This window comes from Centroberyx affinis, unplaced genomic scaffold (genome assembly GCF_046629955.1).
Source record: "Centroberyx affinis isolate AG114_WGS23_722 - 3 ecotype Tasmania unplaced genomic scaffold, CSIRO-AGI_Caff_v1 ptg006025l_1, whole genome shotgun sequence".
NCBI classification, from domain to species: domain Eukaryota; kingdom Metazoa; phylum Chordata; class Actinopteri; order Beryciformes; family Berycidae; genus Centroberyx; species Centroberyx affinis.
Genome location: NW_027283064.1, coordinates 395,418 through 416,643, shown reverse-complemented (window position 1 = coordinate 416,643; position 21,226 = coordinate 395,418). Strand labels below are relative to the sequence as shown.

Sequence of the window (21,226 nt, the reverse complement as noted above, 5' to 3'; positions counted from 1 at the left end):
TTTTGTATTGTTTGCCACCTGTCCTCGTATAGGAAAAACTCTGATGAAGCTGACCTTGTACCAGCGAAGGAGGCGAATATGAAGTGTCCGCAGGGTTTTATTTTTTATTTATGAAACCTTCATGGGTATATTTTGTACTCAAATGAAAAGAGAAACATCTGCAGCTAAGAAGATATATAATTGATCCTACAGTGAATACATCCTACATTTCAACATCGCTCCCATCTCGTTCCAATTCCAGTGGCTCCTTCCATCTCTTACAGTCGACTCCAACCCAGATGATCCAGACCCGTCTGTTCAGTGCGGGGCTTTAACGCACGGGCTTGTTCGTTTTGTTGTAGTTGGTTTACCTAGAGGCACATGTTGCCATTTAGCTTCAAACACTCCGGTCCTGCCCAGTTCCCGCTCGCTACCTACAGTTTAACGTTAATACTTCCATGTTCGCTACCAACTGAGCTACAGCAGAACAGGTTGTCCTCTCTGTTGTTTTACATTGTAGCTGCTGATTATCCCAATGAGTGACGGTGTATCGTTTGTTAGTCTTATATTTGAACCTTTACACTCTATAATTTGAACAGAAGTGTAAAACGATGACTTTTTCATTTTGAATATTGAGACAAAGTTGACCCAACAGCGCGCGCACACACAGTCCGGAAGCGGATACGTCTCTCCGTATGACGTAATAGCGCTGGTTCTGACTTGCAAAATGGAAACAGGGAACAGGGCTCGCTGGGAAAACACTCCTCTGGATTTTAACATTTTGTCTTTAGCTTCAACAACAACAACAACAACAACCACAGCAGGCTGGATATTAAAACAGCAACCAGATACTTTGTGAAAGTAAGTAGTTGCCGATTGGCAGTGTCTACCAGCTAACGTTTGCTTTAGCCAGGTTACTTAACGTCACTGAAGTCAAATCATCTAACGTTAGTCATCCTTTTTAGCCAAGCCAAAGAACAAGAGGAGGTGTTCATCCTCACTTAACTAGCGAGTTTACTATGTTTATATTATCTGGTTATACGAGCGAATTGGTCAGGGATTTCAGTGACAGTCTGATTGCTCTCGTTATCTTATTTAGTATTACTTCGAGTTTGTTTACACAAAATGAGCAGGCTGGGAAATTCAGGCTATGACTGTTTCATTTGTTTATTCTAACAGCTGACAGGTAGTAGATCCACTCTGGCAGATGAACAACAATCATTAGTATTAGAAGTGTTTCTGTTTGGCTGTGGAAATAGTTGCCCGTCAGTTATATCAGGATACAGCAGATACTGTGGCGAGTGGAGGAAACTAGTTTCTCTGAGCATCGGTGAGTCACCTAAGTGAAAGTCTCATCGGTTTTTCCCGTCTGCTCTGTCTGAAGCACTACTCTCTAACATACTGTGGGGTTGGAAAAGCCCAGACCGACAGCCACACAGAGAACATTGTGTCTATGAGTGTATTTCTCTGCATAGATAATGAAAATACTTGGTAGTGTGTCAGTTTACCAGAACTTGGGATCTTTTGTAACTTTCCCATGTGCTTTAAACTATGGCTTGGATGTTAGAGGAAAGGGAGATGGCTGGGTAGGAGGGTGTATGCCACCAGGTTATCAAGGGGTCACCTCAGTGAGTTAGGCTGATCTCAGTTAAAATGAGAAAGATATATTTATACTGCCAACAGCCATAGTCTTGGTGTACCTGGCTAATAAGCTTGCCGCCAATTGAGAATTTAATTTTTTTTTGTGGCTTTCAGCAAAGTGATAGAAAGACAGCAGAATAACTCCAGAAGAAATCTCTACTTTTCACTCTTTCCACAGAGGTCTTAAGATTCTCATTAATGCTTTATTTCAATGAGGATAAAAGAAGAAGACACTTGTGAGTGACTCAGTTGATTTTAGTTTAGCAACTTTTCTTTTAGAGGGTGAGTCATCAGCTCAGGACAACACCATAGGAGAGGTGCTCAGTTTGAGCTTTTGACCTGGATCGTTTCATTGATTTCCAGATGTTTACAGTGCAGCGCAGCCTTCGGTAGGATGAACAGCAATCACGAAGAAGATGTAAGTAACCTCCCACTTGTTTTCTAAATTTAGTGGAAATATTCTCTTCATATATGAGTTCTCTTGTGTTGATGAATCTGACAGAGATATTTCTACATGGAAACCCTCCTCTCTACAGAAGTGCACTCACTACCTCAGAGCAAATACACTTCCACTAAACAGATGTCAAAGAACAAAGCCTCCATTGATGTGTTAAAAAGCCTATGAGGAACATGGTTTTAAGGCAGGGGAGGCGTGTGTCATGCCTCCACAATAATCTAGTTCTCAGTCTGTTAATCTTAACATGATCCAGCTCGACACACACAAACACACATTACTGTTGTTTTTGTTTTGCTTTTACATGTGAAACGTCTTTGTTTCTCCCCTCTAGGAGTTTGTTGCAGTGCGGGTCCAAGACCCCCGCATCCAGAATGAAGGCTCGTGGAATTCATACGTGGATTATAAAATATTCCTTCATGTGAGTAATAACACTTCATTTGCATCATGGCATATGCAGTCACTTTTAGTGTGAGCTGCAGCAGAGTAATTTGTTTCACATAATGAATATGCAGAACGTATTTTAAAAAAAATAAATAAAAAGTTATATTTGATAGTAATAGTTAAAGCCATGAAATAAACTAATTTGAAGATACTTGGAAAGAGTTTCTTGCCAGACAACAATTTGTTATAAACCAGTCTAGTGATCTGAAAACTTTTTCTGTGCCCCCCATTTTCTAAATAATTTTGTTAATTTGTGGCTTATTGGATAGGCTATTCTACGTTAGACAGGCAAAATTCATCTTGTTTTTAGGACTCTAATCTACAAACCTTCAGTTTTCTATTCAGCCTGTCTTATCTTGCAGAGCCTTTGGAAGGTACTAGCAACATAACAAAGTCAGGAGCTTCCTGAATTTCCCCAAGGGGATCAATAAAGTGCTATCTTATCTTCAGATATCAATTGCTTCAAAATAATATGGTGACTTATTTTAATCTTAATGCAACCAAGCCCAATCTTTGAAAAACAGTAACTAGACAATAGATGGATTCTTTACATTTTGAATGGACGCAAGTTGAGATGTTTTCAAGCCAACAGCCTGTGGTTTGGATTGCTGTGTCAGCAGTATGTCCCATGCCCACATGGGTGTGATGCAGTTATGTGGGTGTGAGTCATGAAATTGGCTAAGATCATGTGACCTCGCGTGATCTTACCCAATCTTGTTTGTCATCATTATGTTATTGCTGTGTGTTTAAGTAAATGTGAAGCAAGGTATTGCTGACAAGGAGCCAGCATGCTCAGTCCAGTCAATGTATGTGGGGTAAATAAAGGCTAAACAAAATAGATTGTTAACTAGAGATTTGGGCTTTTCAGAGAGGTTCACATCACTGGTCTGTCTTTTAGAATTCCAGAAAGTCAAAATAAGTGGCTTTTTTAGCTTGCTATCTTGCCATGTTGCTATAATGTTGCCATCTCCCCTCAACCTGCTTTAACATTTGGGGAGCAAAGGTTATCTAGAAACACCTCTAGCAAAACTTGGCTCACTGCTTTTGTTGCCTGTCATTGCACTGAGGCTATAGACTTACCTAATATTTAACCATTTAATCTATGGCCTACATTCTTCCAATTGATTATGGCTTGTCAGAAGGTGGCTTGTTGTGCAACATGTCTGGACTGTGTCATAGATTGTGGGAACAAATCTGCCTTGTAATAGCCTTATGGTTTAGTTCTGCCACAAGCCTACGTTATACAAGCTCAGCAAAAGTTGAACAGCTGGAGCATTTGAGTCATTCCAGTCACCACATTAGTGACAAAATAATGACACTAGGGGTGTAAAAAAGCATTGATGCAATACGATGATGCTGAAATTTGAAGTTGGAAAGCTAACTGCATTGACTTGAAGAGTTGGGATCGATTAATATTGCATTAAGATGTTTTGTGAGCTCTGTTCTGCAGAGCTAAATGGAAGGTGGAAAGGGTGTTGCTACAAAAAGCTTTTGCAAACATACTGTAGAAACAATGAGATGTTGTCATTTGAAGCTTTATGTTTTGCCTCAAATAGACGTAATGCTTTGAACTAATATCTTGGTGTAAGGTTTACATATGTTTAATTATTGCTGACTGAATCAGTTAAGTTGCTTTTTACAAATTACATTTGTAGAGTGATTATACTTTTTGGAAGTATTGAAATTAATCGAATCATGGGCAGAATGTGAGATTTTATGACACATTGAATCTTTGCTGAAAGAATCTAAATCAAATCGTTGTTGGATTGAATCGTTACACCCCTAGAAATAGTGAAATAAACATTATTGAACATTGCTTCATCGTTTGGCTTTATATAATCTAATATTATTGAAAGTAATACACACATTTTCCCCTTTTTTTACTCTCAGACCAACAGTAAGGCCTTCACAGCCAAGACGTCGTGTGTGCGTCGGCGCTACAGCGAGTTTGTCTGGCTCAAGAAGAAGATGCAGAAGAATGCTGGCTTGGTGTAAGTTGTTGTGGGGAATGGGCAGTTAATCCTCCTTTAGTATTCTTTCTTCACCTAGACGATAGAAAAGCTGAAGGGTATATAACAAATGGAGACACAGAAGTGAGAGTTCCAGTGGCATTCAATCCTAGAGCAGCAGTGGTAGGCTCTTGGCCAGGGGCAATTTTACATCACAGACCATCTGTGAGCAACACTTCACAGCTCAATTCAGCAAAGACCTCCACTGAAAGACCTTTCATCATTTAGTTAATCCATTGCTTTGAAACTGGCTTGTTTGATGGAACTGTTTGGAAAATGATGCAATTTGTACGCTGATGTGAAATCAAGCATGGAGTCTTGGAAATACAAAATACCCACATAAAGGCACATGACATGTACTTGTGACACTGTGGGTTCAAATTTGGCTGACAACATTGGTTGCATGTCATCAGCCAAACTTTCTTTCACCCTCCTTGTATTCAATGAAGCAAATATGCCATACGAATTTACAAAAATGGAGAGATTAGCCCTTTTAGAGCTTTTTTTCATCCTGTCTGTCTTCCAGGCCAGTCCCAGACCTTCCTGGCAAGTCCCTCTTCACCTTCAGCAATGAGGACTTCCTGGAGAGGAGAAGGAAAGGCCTTCAGGTCTTCCTCGACAAGTCAGTTCTTCCTCAAAAAAACAATAACGATTGTCAATATTTAATCTACTGTAAAAATGACTGTTGCATTATGAAAGCTACCTGTTACATGTGACATAATGATGACAAATATTTTTTCCTTGTATATATAATGTTTTTTGCCTGCAGGGTGCTGCACATGACGGTATGTCTGTCAGACAGCCAGCTCCACCTCTTCCTGCAGACCCAATTGCCAGTCGGTCACATCCTGGACTGCGTGCAGGGCCACACCCCTTACACTGTGACGGACGCCATCCTCACCTACGCCTCGTCCAATCGGGGCTTGGCTCAGGCTCAGGAGGACGACTTGATCAAGGAGCCCAGTCTGACTACAGTTTCTTATGAGTCCATGGAGAGGTATGACGGAGGGATGAAGAGTATTGATATGGGACTATAAATACAGCAAAAGCAACCATTATTCTTGCACACAGTCCTTACTGTTGTATATAAATAAATCACCCACTAATATAACAGATTGGAATGTCAAAGTCTACATTTAGCATCAGGTTTCGTCACCAGTTAAGGTTTATTTTAATCAATTCAAAAAGTGGGTTTCTTTTAAAAATTGAACACATGGATCCACTGTGTATGAAATATCTGAATGAAATCGGATCCTGATCCTGATATATACACATTTTTTATGTATTGTATTAAGTTCCTGTAATGTTAAAATTTAATCTGATAGTTTCTTACTAGTCAATATTATGTGGTTAAATAAATGTATTGTCTTCTCTTCCCCAATCCACAGCCCAGCTCCACATCTGCCTTGCCTACAAAATAAAGACACCTCTAACCCTGGACTACTCTCATCCAGCGACGCAGACCCTCTGGAGGGTATAGTGGAGGTCCATGATCAGGAGTTACAGCTTAGCCACACTGAGAAGGCCTCCCTAAGGGTCCTCCAGAAGAATAACCATCTAGAGGCCGTTGTTGGCCCAGCAGAGGCAACCTTTTTTCTGGGAGACAGCCGGGATGACCCAGCCGACGAGACCCAGCAGAGGAGCTGTCAAATACAGACACCAGTAGAGGTACACTCGCCCATGGGGACTGGCTTTGAGGACAGCTGTGGGGTGGAATTGGAGAAGGTGATTAATGAGGACTGTGCGGTAATGGAAGAGAGCGATATAACATTAGAAATAGCAAAAGAGACAGTTCCTAGTGCTCAGAGTCTTCCTCATCCAGACGCCCAGGAGGAAGCTGATCACGGGGATAGTCTCGAGGAGGCTGATCTAGAAAAGGCCAGCTGTGAGCCACAGGTTCCAGAACAGGATATCAGTTCTGAAAGGACTCTAGAATGTGTCAGCTCTGAGGAAGAGGTTCTAGAACACCACGCAAGTTCTGAGGAGCCAGTTCTAGAACATTGTGTCATCTCTGAGGTCGAAGTTCTAGAACATGTCCGTAGCTCTGAGGACCACATTCCAGATGTCAGCTGTCCGGAGGAGACTCGGAGTTCAGATGGGCAAACGGACCCAGACAAAGAAGAGCAGAGTGACGATCCGGCAAGCACAGAGGAGAAGGCACTCGTGTCAGCGATCGGTGAAGAGACACACAATGTGGGCAGTGTTCCAGAGGTAGAATGTGGTGGCAATGACACCACTCAACAAGACAATCCTCCATTGGACCAAGACGAAGTTGAACAGGAAGTAGATTTGGTTGAGACTAGTAATAAAGAGGACAGTCAGTCGTTGCCATCTTCAAATGGGAGTATCGCCAAGGTCAGAGATGAAGAAAGTGTTTGTGATGAGGAAGAGGACACTATCCAGAATGCAAATGGCTACATGAAGACTTCTTCTGAAGAGGTCACCCGCTGGTCAGAAGTAGAGGTGTCCAGCAGAGGTATTTTAGAGCTACAGGTGAATGGATGCCCCATGGACAAAGAGAACATTTCTGACGTACACAATACCCAGGAGGAGACGAACACGGTCAAGGGTACAAAGGAGGAGGACCTTCCATACGTGACCAAGATCAGTTGCTTGACTAAAACTCTGGAGCTTACGTCAAGTGGGTCAGGTGATGCAGATTTGACTGAAAACAGTGACTTTAACATCCTAGAGAGCAATTGTGTGGCTGAATCAGCTGATGGGAGATGCACAGAGCAGGTTACCCTGTCCTCGCTGTCTTTGGATGTCTCAGAGGAGAGCCGTGACGAGGAGGTCCATTAGTTTTAACAGCTAAAATGGCAACTAGACTCTCAGGCATGAAAAGGCACAGCCCCATCTAGGGCTGCTGCACACTCACTGAGCCTGAACAATGGATAGTGGGGATGTCCTTTGCCAAAGACACATTAGTTCACGCACACATGCACCCAGTTCTGTTCCATTCCAAAAAATCATTGAGGGTCATTATTCAATATCTTTAAAATATAGAGGATCCAGTCTACAAGAGTGTGAACCAAGGACCATGTTTTAAAAAATACCCCACCACAAACTTTTAACTTTTTGTGATCAGTCATTTTGTAGGAATTGGCATCTTTTATCAAATGGTGTATATGTCATTTTAAAATGAAATTCTTCATATACACACACCCATTTAATGTTGGCCCTGATTTTCCCCTCATTTTACCAGGTTCCACTGGCCAGGATGATGACTAGATTGTTTCAAACAGCAGAGGGTGCCCAAGTTCACAAAAGGATGCATGCACCTTAAAAACAAATCCTGTTTTCTGACCATATAGACATAGATCTGATCATTTCATTGCTGTGTGAGCAGATGGAATTGGATATTTTTGGAATCAGATGTGATGGCTCTGAAATTTGGCCTTTTGTTGTCTAGACATTCAATATTTTAATAACAGAAAGCATTTGAGAGACATTTTATAAGAGTATGTAAAGCTAAAATTAAGTCACTGAGTACCACTAAGGTGTCTTTTCTCTCCTCATCATAGACAAACATAGCTATTCATGTTCAAGGGAAGTAATAGTATTCAGGTTGAAGTAAATCCATTTTTGAAGATTGCTGGCCTTGATTATTATAGTACCAGTACTAAAAGGCAAACGAGCCAACATTACTGTGAGTGCAAGAATCAAGGGATCTTAGAAGTGATTTGTTCATGAAAATGAGACGCATGAGCACCCAGTGCTCTGCGTTGAACAGCCTTGTTCAATATGAAAATGGATATATCACACTGCTGATTAACGTAGGTGATGACAGACAGGTGGGTAGGAATGTGACCCGGAGAAATAGGTTATGGTTTAAACATTCAAACCACAAGTCAACGACTGTCCTGCAGAGGAATGTCATGAGGACTGGAGTCACTTTTCCAACAATACTGTGGTCCAGTGACGTTTTTGTTTGTGTCCAATCGTGGCCTTGTTGAAAAAGTAACCGGCCTCAAACCAACCCGGACCACAATGCTCTCTCTCTTTAAATGTTGACAGTGTCATGATTGGCTGGTCGTTAGTTCTCCACACCTGTTTCTCGTTAGATATGTAAATTATTACTGACAAGTCACTAACTCTGTAATATACAAAGTAAAATTTGTAATGGTGGTGCATGCACATCTAAACTGTTATTGATACAAATCAGGCTTATCTTGGCTACAAAACAAATCTCAATACAGAGCTGAAGATTAAACCAGTTAAGTAACATTTTAGGAGTGAGGCCAGGTTGATGATCCAGTGAACATGTGAGTCATAACAATATGCCTGTCTGGACAGACACTGCTCTAAACATATACACACATACATATTGTAAGACAATTCTCTGATGAACACTGGATTTTGACATTTTGCCTGTAGTGTAAATGCAGCCCTATAGCCAAGTGTTTCCCCTATATTGATTGTGGTCACAGTGGTGGACAAAATATAAAAATATATATTATATTTTACGCCCCATAAAGCACAAATAAATATTTGGCTAATTTTCACAATTTGCAATTTCATCTTAATAAATTATCCAAATAATTTGATTTTATTTAGTGCAGCAAAAACATAAGTATACAAACCAACGGAACCAAAATTATCCCCCAAGCCACAAAAAAAGGAAACACTGGTGCTATAGATGTTTATGTGTTCTTGTAAATTCTGTTATATGACCTATTCTGGTACTGGGATTTTGGATCAAACCACTTATAGAAGAGGAAACTACTGAATTGAGCCTTAAGGGAGACTATTAAGCTTTGTCATCTACAGTCTGTTTTATCAGTTGGGTTGGATGAGGTTGATGTTTATTCCATGTCAGTCTAAGGAGCTACATTAATGTTCAGGACACAGCGGTACCTGTTTTCAGACTAGAGACAGTTAAGGTGAGTGTGAATTATCTTTACTTTAAATCATAGTCTGGATGAACATAAATATGCTTTTATAGTTTAACTTGAGGTCTGTGTGCTCACCCTTTTTTCCAGCTAGTCCTTCTGAAATGAGCACAGAGACTTGTGCAAGATGCATGTACAGGTCTCTGCTGGGGTTTTAATGTGATATTGTTTTGACATGCTAATTAGCTTATTAGTTTTAAAGCAGATGCTTTTAAAAGGGACCCAGATTTTATTGTTCAATTTCACATAGAAATGAGCCTTTACACATTTCCTTTGTTTTTTGTGGGTAAGCTACATATTGTAAGTTGATTTATAGTACATGATCATCCAAGTTGCCCATCATAGCAGTGACTGCAGGAGGCCTTGATGGCACGTTTCATTAAACCTGAACTGCTAGTAGTCCACTCTGTCACCCACAACCATGGGACCTAGCAGGCTGATTGTATGGCACCGGGCTTTGCTTTCTTTTCTGCATTTTAAATGGTTTATGGTTCATCTAAAGAGTTGCTTTAGAAAGAACGTTTTTAAAAGAAATATTTAGGCAAAGGCCCCCTTTAAAGGAGACCTCCTTACTAGGACTTACAAGGGCAATGACATCAACCCGAGCAACTGTGTCTGCATAAATACACAAACTGGAATCTAAATGTATTTCAAATAAATTGTTTTTCACATCGGAGCATTACTTCTGTGTATCCATTTCAAAGCTTGCAAATGACAGATATTGTCATATTCCCAACACATCAGCTCATGCTTTTAAGACAAAATATTGGAGCGTGGCTGCCACCTAGTGATTGGTAACGAAACAATGAGTTGAATAACCACATATTCAAATTCAATTGATGAACTTGGTGAACAGTAGTAAATGTTATTGTGATTATTAGAAATTTTGTGTTAGATTGGAGAGAATATGTAGTTTGAAATGTTTTTCATAATGTACAAAGCATCTGTTCAGTTTATTTGATGCATGTCAGCAATGAAACAACCTTTGCAGTACCTCAACAGAGGAAATAATTTACAGTGCACATTATTCTGTATATTGCTCATTTTAACTAATCAACTGATAAATTTATCAGTCCACCATCAGTCCTCCATTGTTGTGCAATTTGCACATGAATATGAAGAAGGCCTTTATAAATGGATTTGACATGGAAAAAGTACTATTGCAGCAGATTTACATGATATTATATACAATCTTATGAAAGATAATAATTTTCCGATTATAAAAGACGATCTGACAAGGTTGTCTCTTAAATCGATGGGCGGATGTGTCACCAGCAGCTCTGTGGAAGAAAAAAGGAACACACTGTCAGGGAAACAGATGCATTAATAATTCAGTGTTCATTTAAAGCCATGCCTATCTAACAGTATTAGGGAATCATTTTCTTAAATAGGACAACTGACGCTGTAATCATGCTTTTGTTGCACATATTTATTCTCAAGCATTGCCCATTGCACCGTTTAGATTGCTTTATGCAGTACTTCTTCCAGCCAGCAGATGCCATAAATGGCAGGTCAACGACTGAATATACCTCAATGGCAATCTGGATGAGTACCAGGGGGACCGTTTCTGTGTATTAGGCCACAGTAATGGTCCATAATGCTGATGATAAGAGAGTGCCTCGGTACCTGTTGGAGCTCAGAGGATGTAGGCAGGGTGCAGGAAATCCTTGGGGACAATACCCACAGTGCCTTTCAGCTCGCCGACCCACCAGCCATGAATGTTGTACTCCTGAAACCAAAATGAACAGATAAAGAACAGTAAGTCTCCTAGGGCTCGATTTACACAACAACAAATAAAGGGAGGTTCTAGCATCGGTGTTTAAACTTTATGTTGAGCAAAGAGTTGAGTGTGTTGTTTCTCTCATATTATTAAGACAAGAACAACTAACTATTTGAATGATTTTAACTGCAATCCTATGTGACCCTGATCATTTTTAATGGCCAATAAACCACAAGAAGCCATCAGGTCTGACGGGTTCTTGAAATGCTCTTGTTCAGTGTGCAGGATAAACTCAACCATAGTAAAGAAAACCAGAAGAGTTCAGGCCCCCGACACAACAGCCATGTACAATATGCTGCACTCTAATGGATTTTACAACCTTGGGGGTCTTGATGAAAACAGTTAATCAAACTGAGGTTACCATATTAATATCTGATCGTCTGAAATAAGACTGCTTCATTCCAACTGCTATTGAACTGCCCACAAGCCATAACCACTGCCTGCCTGCCTGCCTGCCTGCCTGCCTGTGAGTTTCCACTCATTAGCTATGAAAAGTATCTTGCTTTGTGTGCTCCTGAGAAATATGTTATGTGATCAAATAAAAACATGGCATTGGATTTTTCCATGTGTATATAGCAAAGACAATGCTAGATCTGTCTCACATGTTAAACAAAACAGGCAATGTAATCAAACTCAAACTGGAGACTTTATAGAATAAAATAAGACTGTCTTGACTGAAGTAAATGGAATTAAAAATCTGTAGATATTTATAAATTGGACTACAATACATTTTGATATTCTCAGGACAGGATGAGCTCCTATACATTTTTGTTCTATTAGATATTATTTTCCACAGCTCTTTCAGACCTGTAAAACCCAATTTTTGCAGATTCTATGACTCTAAATTTAAACGACTTTAAATTTAAACCCCATCACATGAGGCTGGAGGTACACACACCAAATTCATTCTTCTGTGATTCATTCAAGTGCTCCTGTGCATTTTTACGTGATTGACTTACATCAACCACCATATGATAATCTGATCACGACAGTTGGGCTCTAACTACTAGATCAATATTTGGCCAGGGACCAGGGGGGCGTTAAAGCCCAGCAGAGGAGCGGCGGCACCTGCCCACCGTCATTTTCCCGCCCTGATGGAACGGAAAGCCTGGCCGCTCATCTCTCCTCCGTTCTCCGGCAGATTGAGAATGGGTGTGTGAACAGTTTATCTCGGCACCGAGAGGAGAAGATGAAATGGCTGACTGCTCGACTACGTACTTGCAAGCATACACAAGCACACACACACACACACATATATATACAGCCTTTCTAAATGCACAGGTGTCATAGTCTATTTGTATGGAAAATACCGGTTTGGTCCTTTTCCACAGATGTCATTCAACACCCCAATACACCCCAATACACCATCACTCCATATCTGTCCACTGCACCTTTACTGCACTTTTGCTGCTGATGTTTTTGCACCTTCGTTAGTTGGAGTTGTATTTTATCGCTAATTGTATTTTATTGCTTATATCTTGTATATTGCTTAGATTCTGTACTTTTTATGCTGATATTTTATATTTCTTATTTATTCTTTGTAAATGGGAAGTCTTTGTATATATGTGAAGTTTTAATTCAATGCACCATTTGAGGTTGACGTAATTGCAATTTCGTTGTGCTTGCACAATGACAATAAAGTTCTTAAACAGTTGAACATACAAGCTGAATGCGGCGTGCACCAGATGAATCTATACATGCTTCAGATCGGAAGCAGACTTCACTTCTTGGTCTTGCATGGCCTAGTTGCAAAAACACACACACACACACACACACACACACACTGCCATGATAAATGGCATATTGTCAATGATCCAGCCAATCATCCAGACCTGACACCCCTCTCCAGCCAGAGGAATGAGAAGCAGGCCTGCTGCTAATGAGTGGCCAGGATGGATGAACCGCTTAGACAGCGATGAGCCAGGAGACTCAAGTGTTTTTAGAGCAGGTATAGTTAGCCATGATAAGCAGATCGTCCATCCAGGCCTGCAGAACAGAGGACCGTTTATTATCATCCTTATCGTCCCACCCTTCGAACCACACTGAGAACTGTGACTCGGTGATGTTCAATAGATACTTGGCTCTCTGACAAACTCTGACTGACAATTCAGTGCATGCCTGCGCTTATGACCCAGGGGAAAGTAAGTTTGAAAGGGGAAAACGATACTCCATATTTGCATTGTGCACCCCACAATAGTGTAGAGGGAAAAGCCTGGTTGCGGAAAGCTGGCTCCGGTACTCATTCGAGAGAACATGAACAGAGGAGGAGGAGAGGAAAGACAGACGGACGGGGGGGGGGAGGCATCAGAGAGAGGGAGCGAAACAGTTTTTCTCTCCCTTGGGGGTGTCACAGCACTATTCCACCGACCGTAGTGACAGAGAGTTTTATTTATCTCCGCGGCCCATCTGTGCAGTCGGTCTCAAATTCTCCCTGAGAAAGGTCTTTTGGATTATCAGCACCGCCATTTTAATACAACTGCTACATCACAGAGTGGGTGCCAATGGCAGTGGAAGTCTGTCAGGCGTGCAGAGTCCATCTTCCTCATACTTGAAACGGGTTCATCCAGAGTACACCTGCTGTAATAGGGACATTCAAAGAGGCACAGAGAGTAAATTATCCAAATGACAAAAACTATGCTAACTTCTCAATGTCCTCTTCCTTCTGTTTGTTTTTCTCATTTTGTCTTTTACGTTGATTTGTTTGTTTTGAGTGCTTTTGCATCTTCGGCTCTGAAAACACTGAGGTTGAGGATAAAAAAAGACACATTTCTAGTCATAGCGGCAGTGTGACTGATGAGACAAGTTGTTTAGTATTCATTTGAAATGGAACGTGTGTTCCATAAAGACGGAGGAGAGCATGGAGGGAGATCACACTGTAACGTGCTCTCCGGGGTTAGAAAATCAAGTGTCCCTCAGCAGCTGAGCTCTGGGAAATGTCGAACGTTATCTCATTAACAAGATGTACCAGGATACACAGAATGCGTTGTCTGCGTTGTGTGTGTAATTTGTGGGAGGCAACACATGTGTGACAGTCAGAGGCTGTGTTTGCTGCGGCCTGGATGCAGATCAAATCACATCTCAGACTGTGTTGAAGAGCTGGAGAGGCGGGCGGAGGGGGGGGAGAACAGCGCCGTGTCGTGGCGGCTGCGGTGCGTCGACTCGTTGACCTCCCGGTGACTCCTCCGCCGAGAGAGCGGAGAATGAACGTGGGCGGGGCTGGCACTGAGAGTGGGTTGCCATGACAACACCTGCAGTGTACCGGCGCGATCGTTTATTTACCACTCAGGGGGCTGGCTAATGGTGGCATTCTGATAGGCCCATCGCTCATGTTCCCGACCGGAGGACGGATTGACAGCTACCCAAGCCTGAAGCGGGAGAAGGTGAGCGGAGGTTGGCTGGCAGTGAAAGACAAGGACTGAGGCAGGTGTAGTGTCAGACCACTGTCATGTGTCCAAAGACAGCTTTAATATCTCTCTCTCTATCTCTATCTCTCTCTATCTCTCTATCTCAGTCTCTATCTCTCTGTCTCTGTGTCTCAGAAAATGCACCTCTTTTTTGTTACATTTTACAGAGATTCTGACTGCATGTGCTTCTTTTTTTCCTTTCTCATCTTTTTCTGAAACCCACACACACACATACACACACGCTCCCAAGTGAAACACACACACATCCACACACACACACACACACACACACACACGCACAATCTCAAATGCATACAAACCAGGGGGAGTGCTAATAAGCCTGACACATGAGGCATCTTTCCTCGGCCACCAGCTGACTGAGGCAGGCCTTGGGCGTGATGGAGCGCAGGAAGTCTCTCATTGCCCTGCCGCTGAACCCGCCGCCTGGGTGTTACAATCTCTCCCTCCCTCCCTCCCTCCTTCTCTCCACCAACCCCCTCCCTTCTTTCTTCCTATCTCTCTCCTTCCGTCTCTCCTCTAACAGCCTTTCCGCTTTCTTCCTGTCTCTCTCTTTCTCTCTCTGTCTTTTTCTGTTTTTCTTTCGCTGCCTTTCTCTCTCTCTTTCTCTCTCACTTTCTCTCTCTCTCTATCTCTCTCTATCTCCCCCTCCACATAGAGTAGTCAGATACACTGCAGCTCTGCAGTTCTTCCATCACTAGTCGCCCTAACAAAGAAACATGGACACCTCTACTAGGCAGGAGCCCATGATCTGTTTAACCCGCAATCAGGTTAGAGAGCCCTCCTCACTGCTCACACAGGTATACTTCCTTAAGTCCTCTATAAATGTCCTGATAATACCTGAAATAGTGGGAAAAAATACTTATTTTCAGGGTATAAGGATACATTGTGTGCGAAGAAAAAAAATCTTGGCGATATCCATTTAGAAATATGGATGATAATTCTGCACAACCAGAGATCGAAATGGCTACTTAGTGTCCATTTTTTCCAAGTGGGCTTTTAATTAAATCAGTGAATTGGCTTCAAAGTGGAAACATGACAGAGCATGAGAACGTTTGAAAATATCTCAGGGACGATGAGATTTAATAAAAAGAAAACCTACTCGCTCCTTTCTAATGCACGCCTGGGATTACGGATGGCTCCTTAACTTAATAGCAATTTAAAGTGGATTTGTGTATGCCGCTGAGTGTCTGTAATGATGGCTGTTTACGCCGCCCCTCATTTATAATAATTAAGCAGAATGGATTGGGGGGTGGGTTGCTCGGGCACGGTTCTGGGCTATTGGCTTGGGCTGAATAATGACCTACTGTAGTTGACCGGGGGATGACCGCTGCCTCCTGCATGACCCCAAACCCCAGACTCACCCCCTGCTACTTTGGGTGGTAAATAGGATGTCTTGCCTGTCTATAGCGTCTTGGTGTCTATGGCCACAATAGCAGCTAGGGGTCTTTAAATGGGTGTGTGTGACAGAGAAAAGGAGAAAGGAGAGGGGGGACAGGGTTCACACAAAAGGATAAAGGGATCCCCCCTCTTTGTCTCTCTTGCTTGACTTTTCCCATCTGATTGTTTTCCCCCTTTTCCTTTTCTTCAGCTGCATTCACTTGGTGTGACCTGTGGGCAGCAGGCCAAACCATCTTGTAATGGGCCGAAGCCGGTTATGACCCTAAAGAAAGAGGACTGTCACGGCACTTGGATAGAATACGAGTGGCCCTTCAGACACGGAGTGAGTTTATATTTTTCTAATTAGATTTTTAATAATACAACAATCCGAACCCTGTCTAAATCATAATTTGCATTTTTAATTGGTGTAGCACTGACTGTAAATCACAGTAGGTAAATCTATAAGGCTGTAAATCAGGCTTTGGTGTGTGTGCAGGCTGTCATTTGTGAAAACGCCTTCCTATTATAACACAGTTACTCTCGCGGACACTGCTCGCCGCCGCCACAAGGTGTCAGTGGTGTCCATGTTCTCATTGTCTCTAACAAGCTACGCCAAGGGGGCTGCAACTCTACATTTTGGCCAGATATGCTGTGACGGTCTACTTTAGGAACTGCACTGGATTGGCTGACCGGTCTCCCTCTCTCTGGGTTTTGGTTGGACAGAGAGGATGGAGGAAGAGAGGTGAGCAGGGAGATGGAGGGAGAGAGAGAGAGAGAGAGAGGGAGAGGGAGAGGTGGCAGCGCTGCTTGCCAGAGTTTAAAGGACCCTGGATGGGTTTATGTCGTAAATCTCTCCCCACTCCATCCCGCCGTTCTCCATGAGTGCCTGTGGGAATACAGGAATGTGACAGCTGACCTGTAGAGCCCATGTCTTTTGATTCTGGCTACATAAATTAGAGGGCAGGAATGCAGGACAACCTTATGGATTAGTGAGGGACATGCCCAGCAGAGAATACACACATTATAGATGTCAGGGAGGGGGGAAACGATTGTTTTTAGTCATTGTAATATCTTGTCATAAATTAACCCTTTATTATAACAACACAGCGTAAATTCTACAAAACATATTCCTGGCATGTTATGCGCTGTGCTGCATTTTAGGTCTTCATGATGCAGTGGAAAAAGTGAAACATCGAAACATTAGCATCAAGTTAAAAAATCGGAGCGTGTGATATTGCAAAAAACTGAGCTACGGAGTATTTGTCATTACACACTAAAATGTCAGTGTAAAGCCATAATGCGCATTAGAAAAATGCAAGCTCTCAGAAATGAAATGCCAGAGCAAAAATCGGGAGATGGATTTCACAGTGTGTTTCTAGCCCATGTATCAGCGCGCTGAGCAGTACCATCGAGCTCTCGGGAAGGCAAGTTAGGCATCGCTGAAACCAGAGGCAGAGGCGCGCTATGAGATTAATTCTCTTGAACTAATGGGATTCATATGAGTTGTGAGGTTTCTAATTTATTTACTTTGTCAGTGATACACAGATAGGCACACACAATCACACATGTACACATCCACACACACATGCACACACAGCAAATACACAAGGGGGGAAAAAAAAAACACAAATACAGTAAAAATGCCCCCACTTTACAGTAAGTGAGAGATCAATAATGATGGATGGTGGCCTTTTATACAATCGGCATGTTCTACTCAGTTCACAGCCATATGACACCACGCCTGTGGCTATCCCATTCTGCACTTCAGCAGTCAATCACATCCCAGCTTTAAAAATAACAGTTTGTTAGCACCATTGATTTAGCACTTAGAGCGTGTCCTTATTACCTTGTAATTATGGTCAGTGTTGACATAACAGCACAGACAACCAGGCCTCCCACCCTCTAAGAGAATTTATGGGCCCTGGTTTTATTACGGCCATTTCATGTGTCCGGGTCCCCAGTTAAGAGACAGGCTTGAGTTCTAGCCAAGGGCCCGTATTTCACTCATCGAGGTCAGGGTCCTCAGGAATCCCCCGTAAAACTGAACGCTGGTGGGCCTGCATGTACACACAGAAGAAGCAGGGAAGCCCTCCCCAAGGGCTCATTAAAATAAATAGCCGATTACAGGCTATAATCCAAATAATGCTATTCATGAGGGAAATGTGATGCCATTAGGACGCAAAATGGGACACGGGTGGAGTCTTGTCGTCACACAAAACCAAACATTCAGGAGTCGTCCGGAGATCACCTCTAAATAATTTACAGCCAGACCTTCACTTTAAATCCATTAGAGGATAGTTAGAATACTCTCTCGTAGTCTGTCACTATGTTATGACTTAGGCATACAGCTTGACAAAACAAGAGTAATCTGTGTCATTAAGAGTGTGAGACGCTACAGCCATGTCGCGCATCCAACCTGGAGTTGGTTTGCTTTTAAGGTCTCTAGTGAAGCGGTAATCTGACCCATACAGTGAAAGGTAATATACCAGGCAGAGCTCAGGCTGTTTGGGGTGGATTTGTAGCGCAGAGCCAAGTCCCCTTTGTTTCCAAAGTACGGTGCCTTTATCATCCTTATATGAAAAATGGACATGGCTGTTTTGACATTTTCCCCTATCAACCAGAGCACACAGACACAGAATGGTGGCATCTCATTAATCTGGCACTGCCAAGAGAACCTCAATTAAAAGTCCATCTTCCTGTGAAGAGTATATTTCACCTGTCCCATATTTGCTGTTTTAAACAAAAGGCTCCATTTCATTCAATACAAATTAATAGCGTTTGCTTATGTTTGGACATTTTAGTAAAACTAAACCTTCATTTCTTTAATTTATTATAAGAGTAATATATTTATTAATTTAGAGACATTTATTTACTAAAACTGGCCAATATCAAAACATAAATTATGAAAATTCAGTGGCTCTGATATATTTATTAACCATTCAAGGCCATTGGTGATTTAAATTGCAAGAAATTAAGTTGAATACATAATTTGTCATTCTCTACCACACAATTACTAAAAAAAAGAGGTTACTGAATATACTGTAATTTCCTCCCTCTGCACATCAAATAATGTAAACGCAGTACATGATGATTCAATTGCAAACCAACCAATAGCAGCAGTCTGGGAACAAGTCCCTATACGCAGCAGAGTAGAAGTGCCCAAATTACAAGCCATTGATTTCCAGTAGGGTGGCTTTTCACTAGTAGATACTCTGCATGTAACTACAAGATGGCCATAAAACACAGGGAAATAGATTGAGAGAAAAGAGCTGAGATGCAGGATGGCTTCACCTGCAGTTTATGTCAAACAGAAGAGGAGGGCTTCGCATGACTGCTCACTCAATTAACCCCTGTGATACAGGCTCCATAATGAACAACAGCACCATTACCCAGCGCCCGAATGGCACTTCACCCTAGTGGCCCAGGAATAGACAATGCCACTGTTGGTGCTTCGCTGCTGCATCAAGACACAAGCGCTAACTAACAGAGAAATTTAGATGTTGGGGATATCAGCATGTTCATAAAGTAAATGAGGACAAAGTGATTATTCGAGTTGATGTTGTTTAACCCTTAACTAATTACACATTCTACACATTTGCACCACATTTTACTCATTTTAAACTACCGTAATTACTACTGTAATTATGTGCGTTGTGATTCAGGGATGTAATCAGGAATCGTAATTTTCCATTACATATAAATGGGAAAACTGTAATCTGCCATTTGAATTTGTCATTTGTGTGTCCAAAAGAGCTGAAATCCTTAAAGAAGTTTGAAAGATATCCTCTCTCATTATTTTTGCTGATGTTGATGCTGACCTTGCTAACGATGTAGATGAGATCTCCTCTCTGGAAGGCCAACTCGTCTGGCTCGTCAGCCTCGCAATCCCATAAACCCTGGTAGTAGTTAGCATAATCTGATGACCAAGCTGAGAGGAAACACAGAGCACAAATTAAATAAAACAATGAGACACTGCTCTTTCCTCAAGTCTTCAGACAAAACCAGTTCCTGCAAAACAAGGGTGAACTATTGAGTCGCGGGCCACTGTACACGCAATACACACATTAGACAGCATTTGAAAATTGGGACTTTCTCATCATTTTGGCTGTGTTAAGACACTCAAGGAAGGAAATTGAGGCATTAGGAGAAAAGCTGATGGTGAGATGAGGTTCTGACCTGATTTGGTGTTCCTCTCACTGCTCTCCTCCACAGCATCTGGAAAATCCTCCTCTGAAAAAAAAAGAAAAAAAAATATGCCAAAAGCAAAACTGAGGTGATGAAAATTTCTTTGAAACAGGAGCTCTGAGACACAGATAATGTTTGAGACAGAACATTTGCCACTTAAGCAGATTTAATTCACTTTTATGAGCAGTAAACTAAAGGCAATGTTCCAAGCTCTCTTCTGGCAGTGTTTCTTAAACTATACTTCAGGACCCAAAAATGGATCGCGGCCCAATCTCTCATGTGACTCCCACATGACAGCAGTATTAGCATGCTTTCATCACACCGGGCTCCTGGTTGAGAATCAATTTCTCCAATTTATCAGAGTCGCAGGCTGAAAGAGTTGAGGAGTGGCTGTGTTCAAGGCACATGGAGGTGGACGTGGCATTGATTGTGGGGCGTGGCACCCGGTTGGTCTGAGAGGTGACACAGTGATATCCCTGCTCTCTGTCTCCCACATCCATCCTTACACTGTCAGGCTGACAGCAACGCCACAACCCAGCAACCCTATCCACCCTCCAGCACAACCTGCGCCTCCGCTTCCAGGAACAGCAGGCAGGATGCACGCACACGCACATGTGCACACACACACACACACACACACACACACACACACACACACACACAAGAACATAAACATACTGTATCCAAACACATACTGTACATTTACACACAAATCTGCACATGCATCTGTGTGTGTGAGTGTGTGTTTGTGTGTGTGTGTGTATGTGTTGGGGGGGTCTTTGTTCTCCCTCTCGGTCTCCTAATTTCTCTCTCTCTCTCTCTCTCTCTCTCTCTCTCTCTCACACACACACACATACACAAAGACACACAAACACACAAAATGACCAACATTTTCAGGTTGCAGCATGTTTCATACGAAATTATTCTGATATATTTTGAAATGCAGAGACAATTATAAATCCATGCATTATGCATGAATATGACTTTCCTAAAAACGGGAAATTGCCGCACATCGCCATTACACCACCAAGGAAAAAAAG

At 42.1% G+C, this 21,226-nt stretch overlaps 2 protein-coding genes across 3 annotated transcripts in view; one reads left to right on the top strand and one right to left on the bottom strand.

The window, feature by feature from the left end:
• The first annotated feature begins 527 nt into the window (after window positions 1-527).
• snx11 (sorting nexin 11) lies at window positions 528-10,083 on the top strand. 2 transcript variants are annotated; one of them, XM_071512003.1, is made up of 7 exons: window positions 528-840; window positions 1,994-2,038; window positions 2,409-2,495; window positions 4,409-4,509; window positions 5,054-5,149; window positions 5,297-5,524; window positions 5,916-10,083. In XM_071512003.1, exons 2-7 carry the CDS (start codon window positions 2,015-2,017, stop codon window positions 7,327-7,329), a joined length of 1,950 nt encoding a protein of 649 aa, XP_071368104.1. In that variant the 5' UTR covers window positions 528-840; window positions 1,994-2,014; the 3' UTR covers window positions 7,330-10,083. The 2 variants fall into 2 exon arrangements, with proteins under 2 accessions (XP_071368104.1, XP_071368103.1); XM_071512002.1 differs by having other exon boundaries at window positions 1,984-2,038.
• A 44-nt stretch (window positions 10,084-10,127) lies between these two features.
• The window catches only part of skap1 (src kinase associated phosphoprotein 1), a 30,447-nt gene continuing 19,348 nt past the window's right edge, over window positions 10,128-21,226 (bottom strand). The window contains exons 10-13 of the mRNA XM_071512004.1: window positions 20,178-20,231; window positions 19,820-19,929; window positions 11,046-11,148; window positions 10,128-10,699 (exon numbers count right to left, since the gene is read on the bottom strand). Coding sequence (XP_071368105.1) covers window positions 11,056-11,148; window positions 19,820-19,929; window positions 20,178-20,231 — 257 coding nt within the window. The 3' untranslated portion in view covers window positions 10,128-10,699; window positions 11,046-11,055. The remainder of the gene's footprint in view (window positions 10,700-11,045; window positions 11,149-19,819; window positions 19,930-20,177; window positions 20,232-21,226) is intronic.

What these genes read in the sequence shown, in the direction of transcription:
- snx11 (XM_071512003.1), top strand. Translation starts at nt 2,015, where the DNA reads ATGAACAGCAATCACGAAGAAGAT. An exon ending in CAGAAGAATGCTGGCTTGGT is followed by an intron (nt 4,510 to 5,053) that starts GTAAGTTGTTGT and finishes TCTGTCTTCCAG; the next exon opens with GCCAGTCCCAGACCTTCCTG. An exon ending in CTTCAGGTCTTCCTCGACAA is followed by an intron (nt 5,150 to 5,296) that starts GTCAGTTCTTCC and finishes TTTTGCCTGCAG; the next exon opens with GGTGCTGCACATGACGGTAT.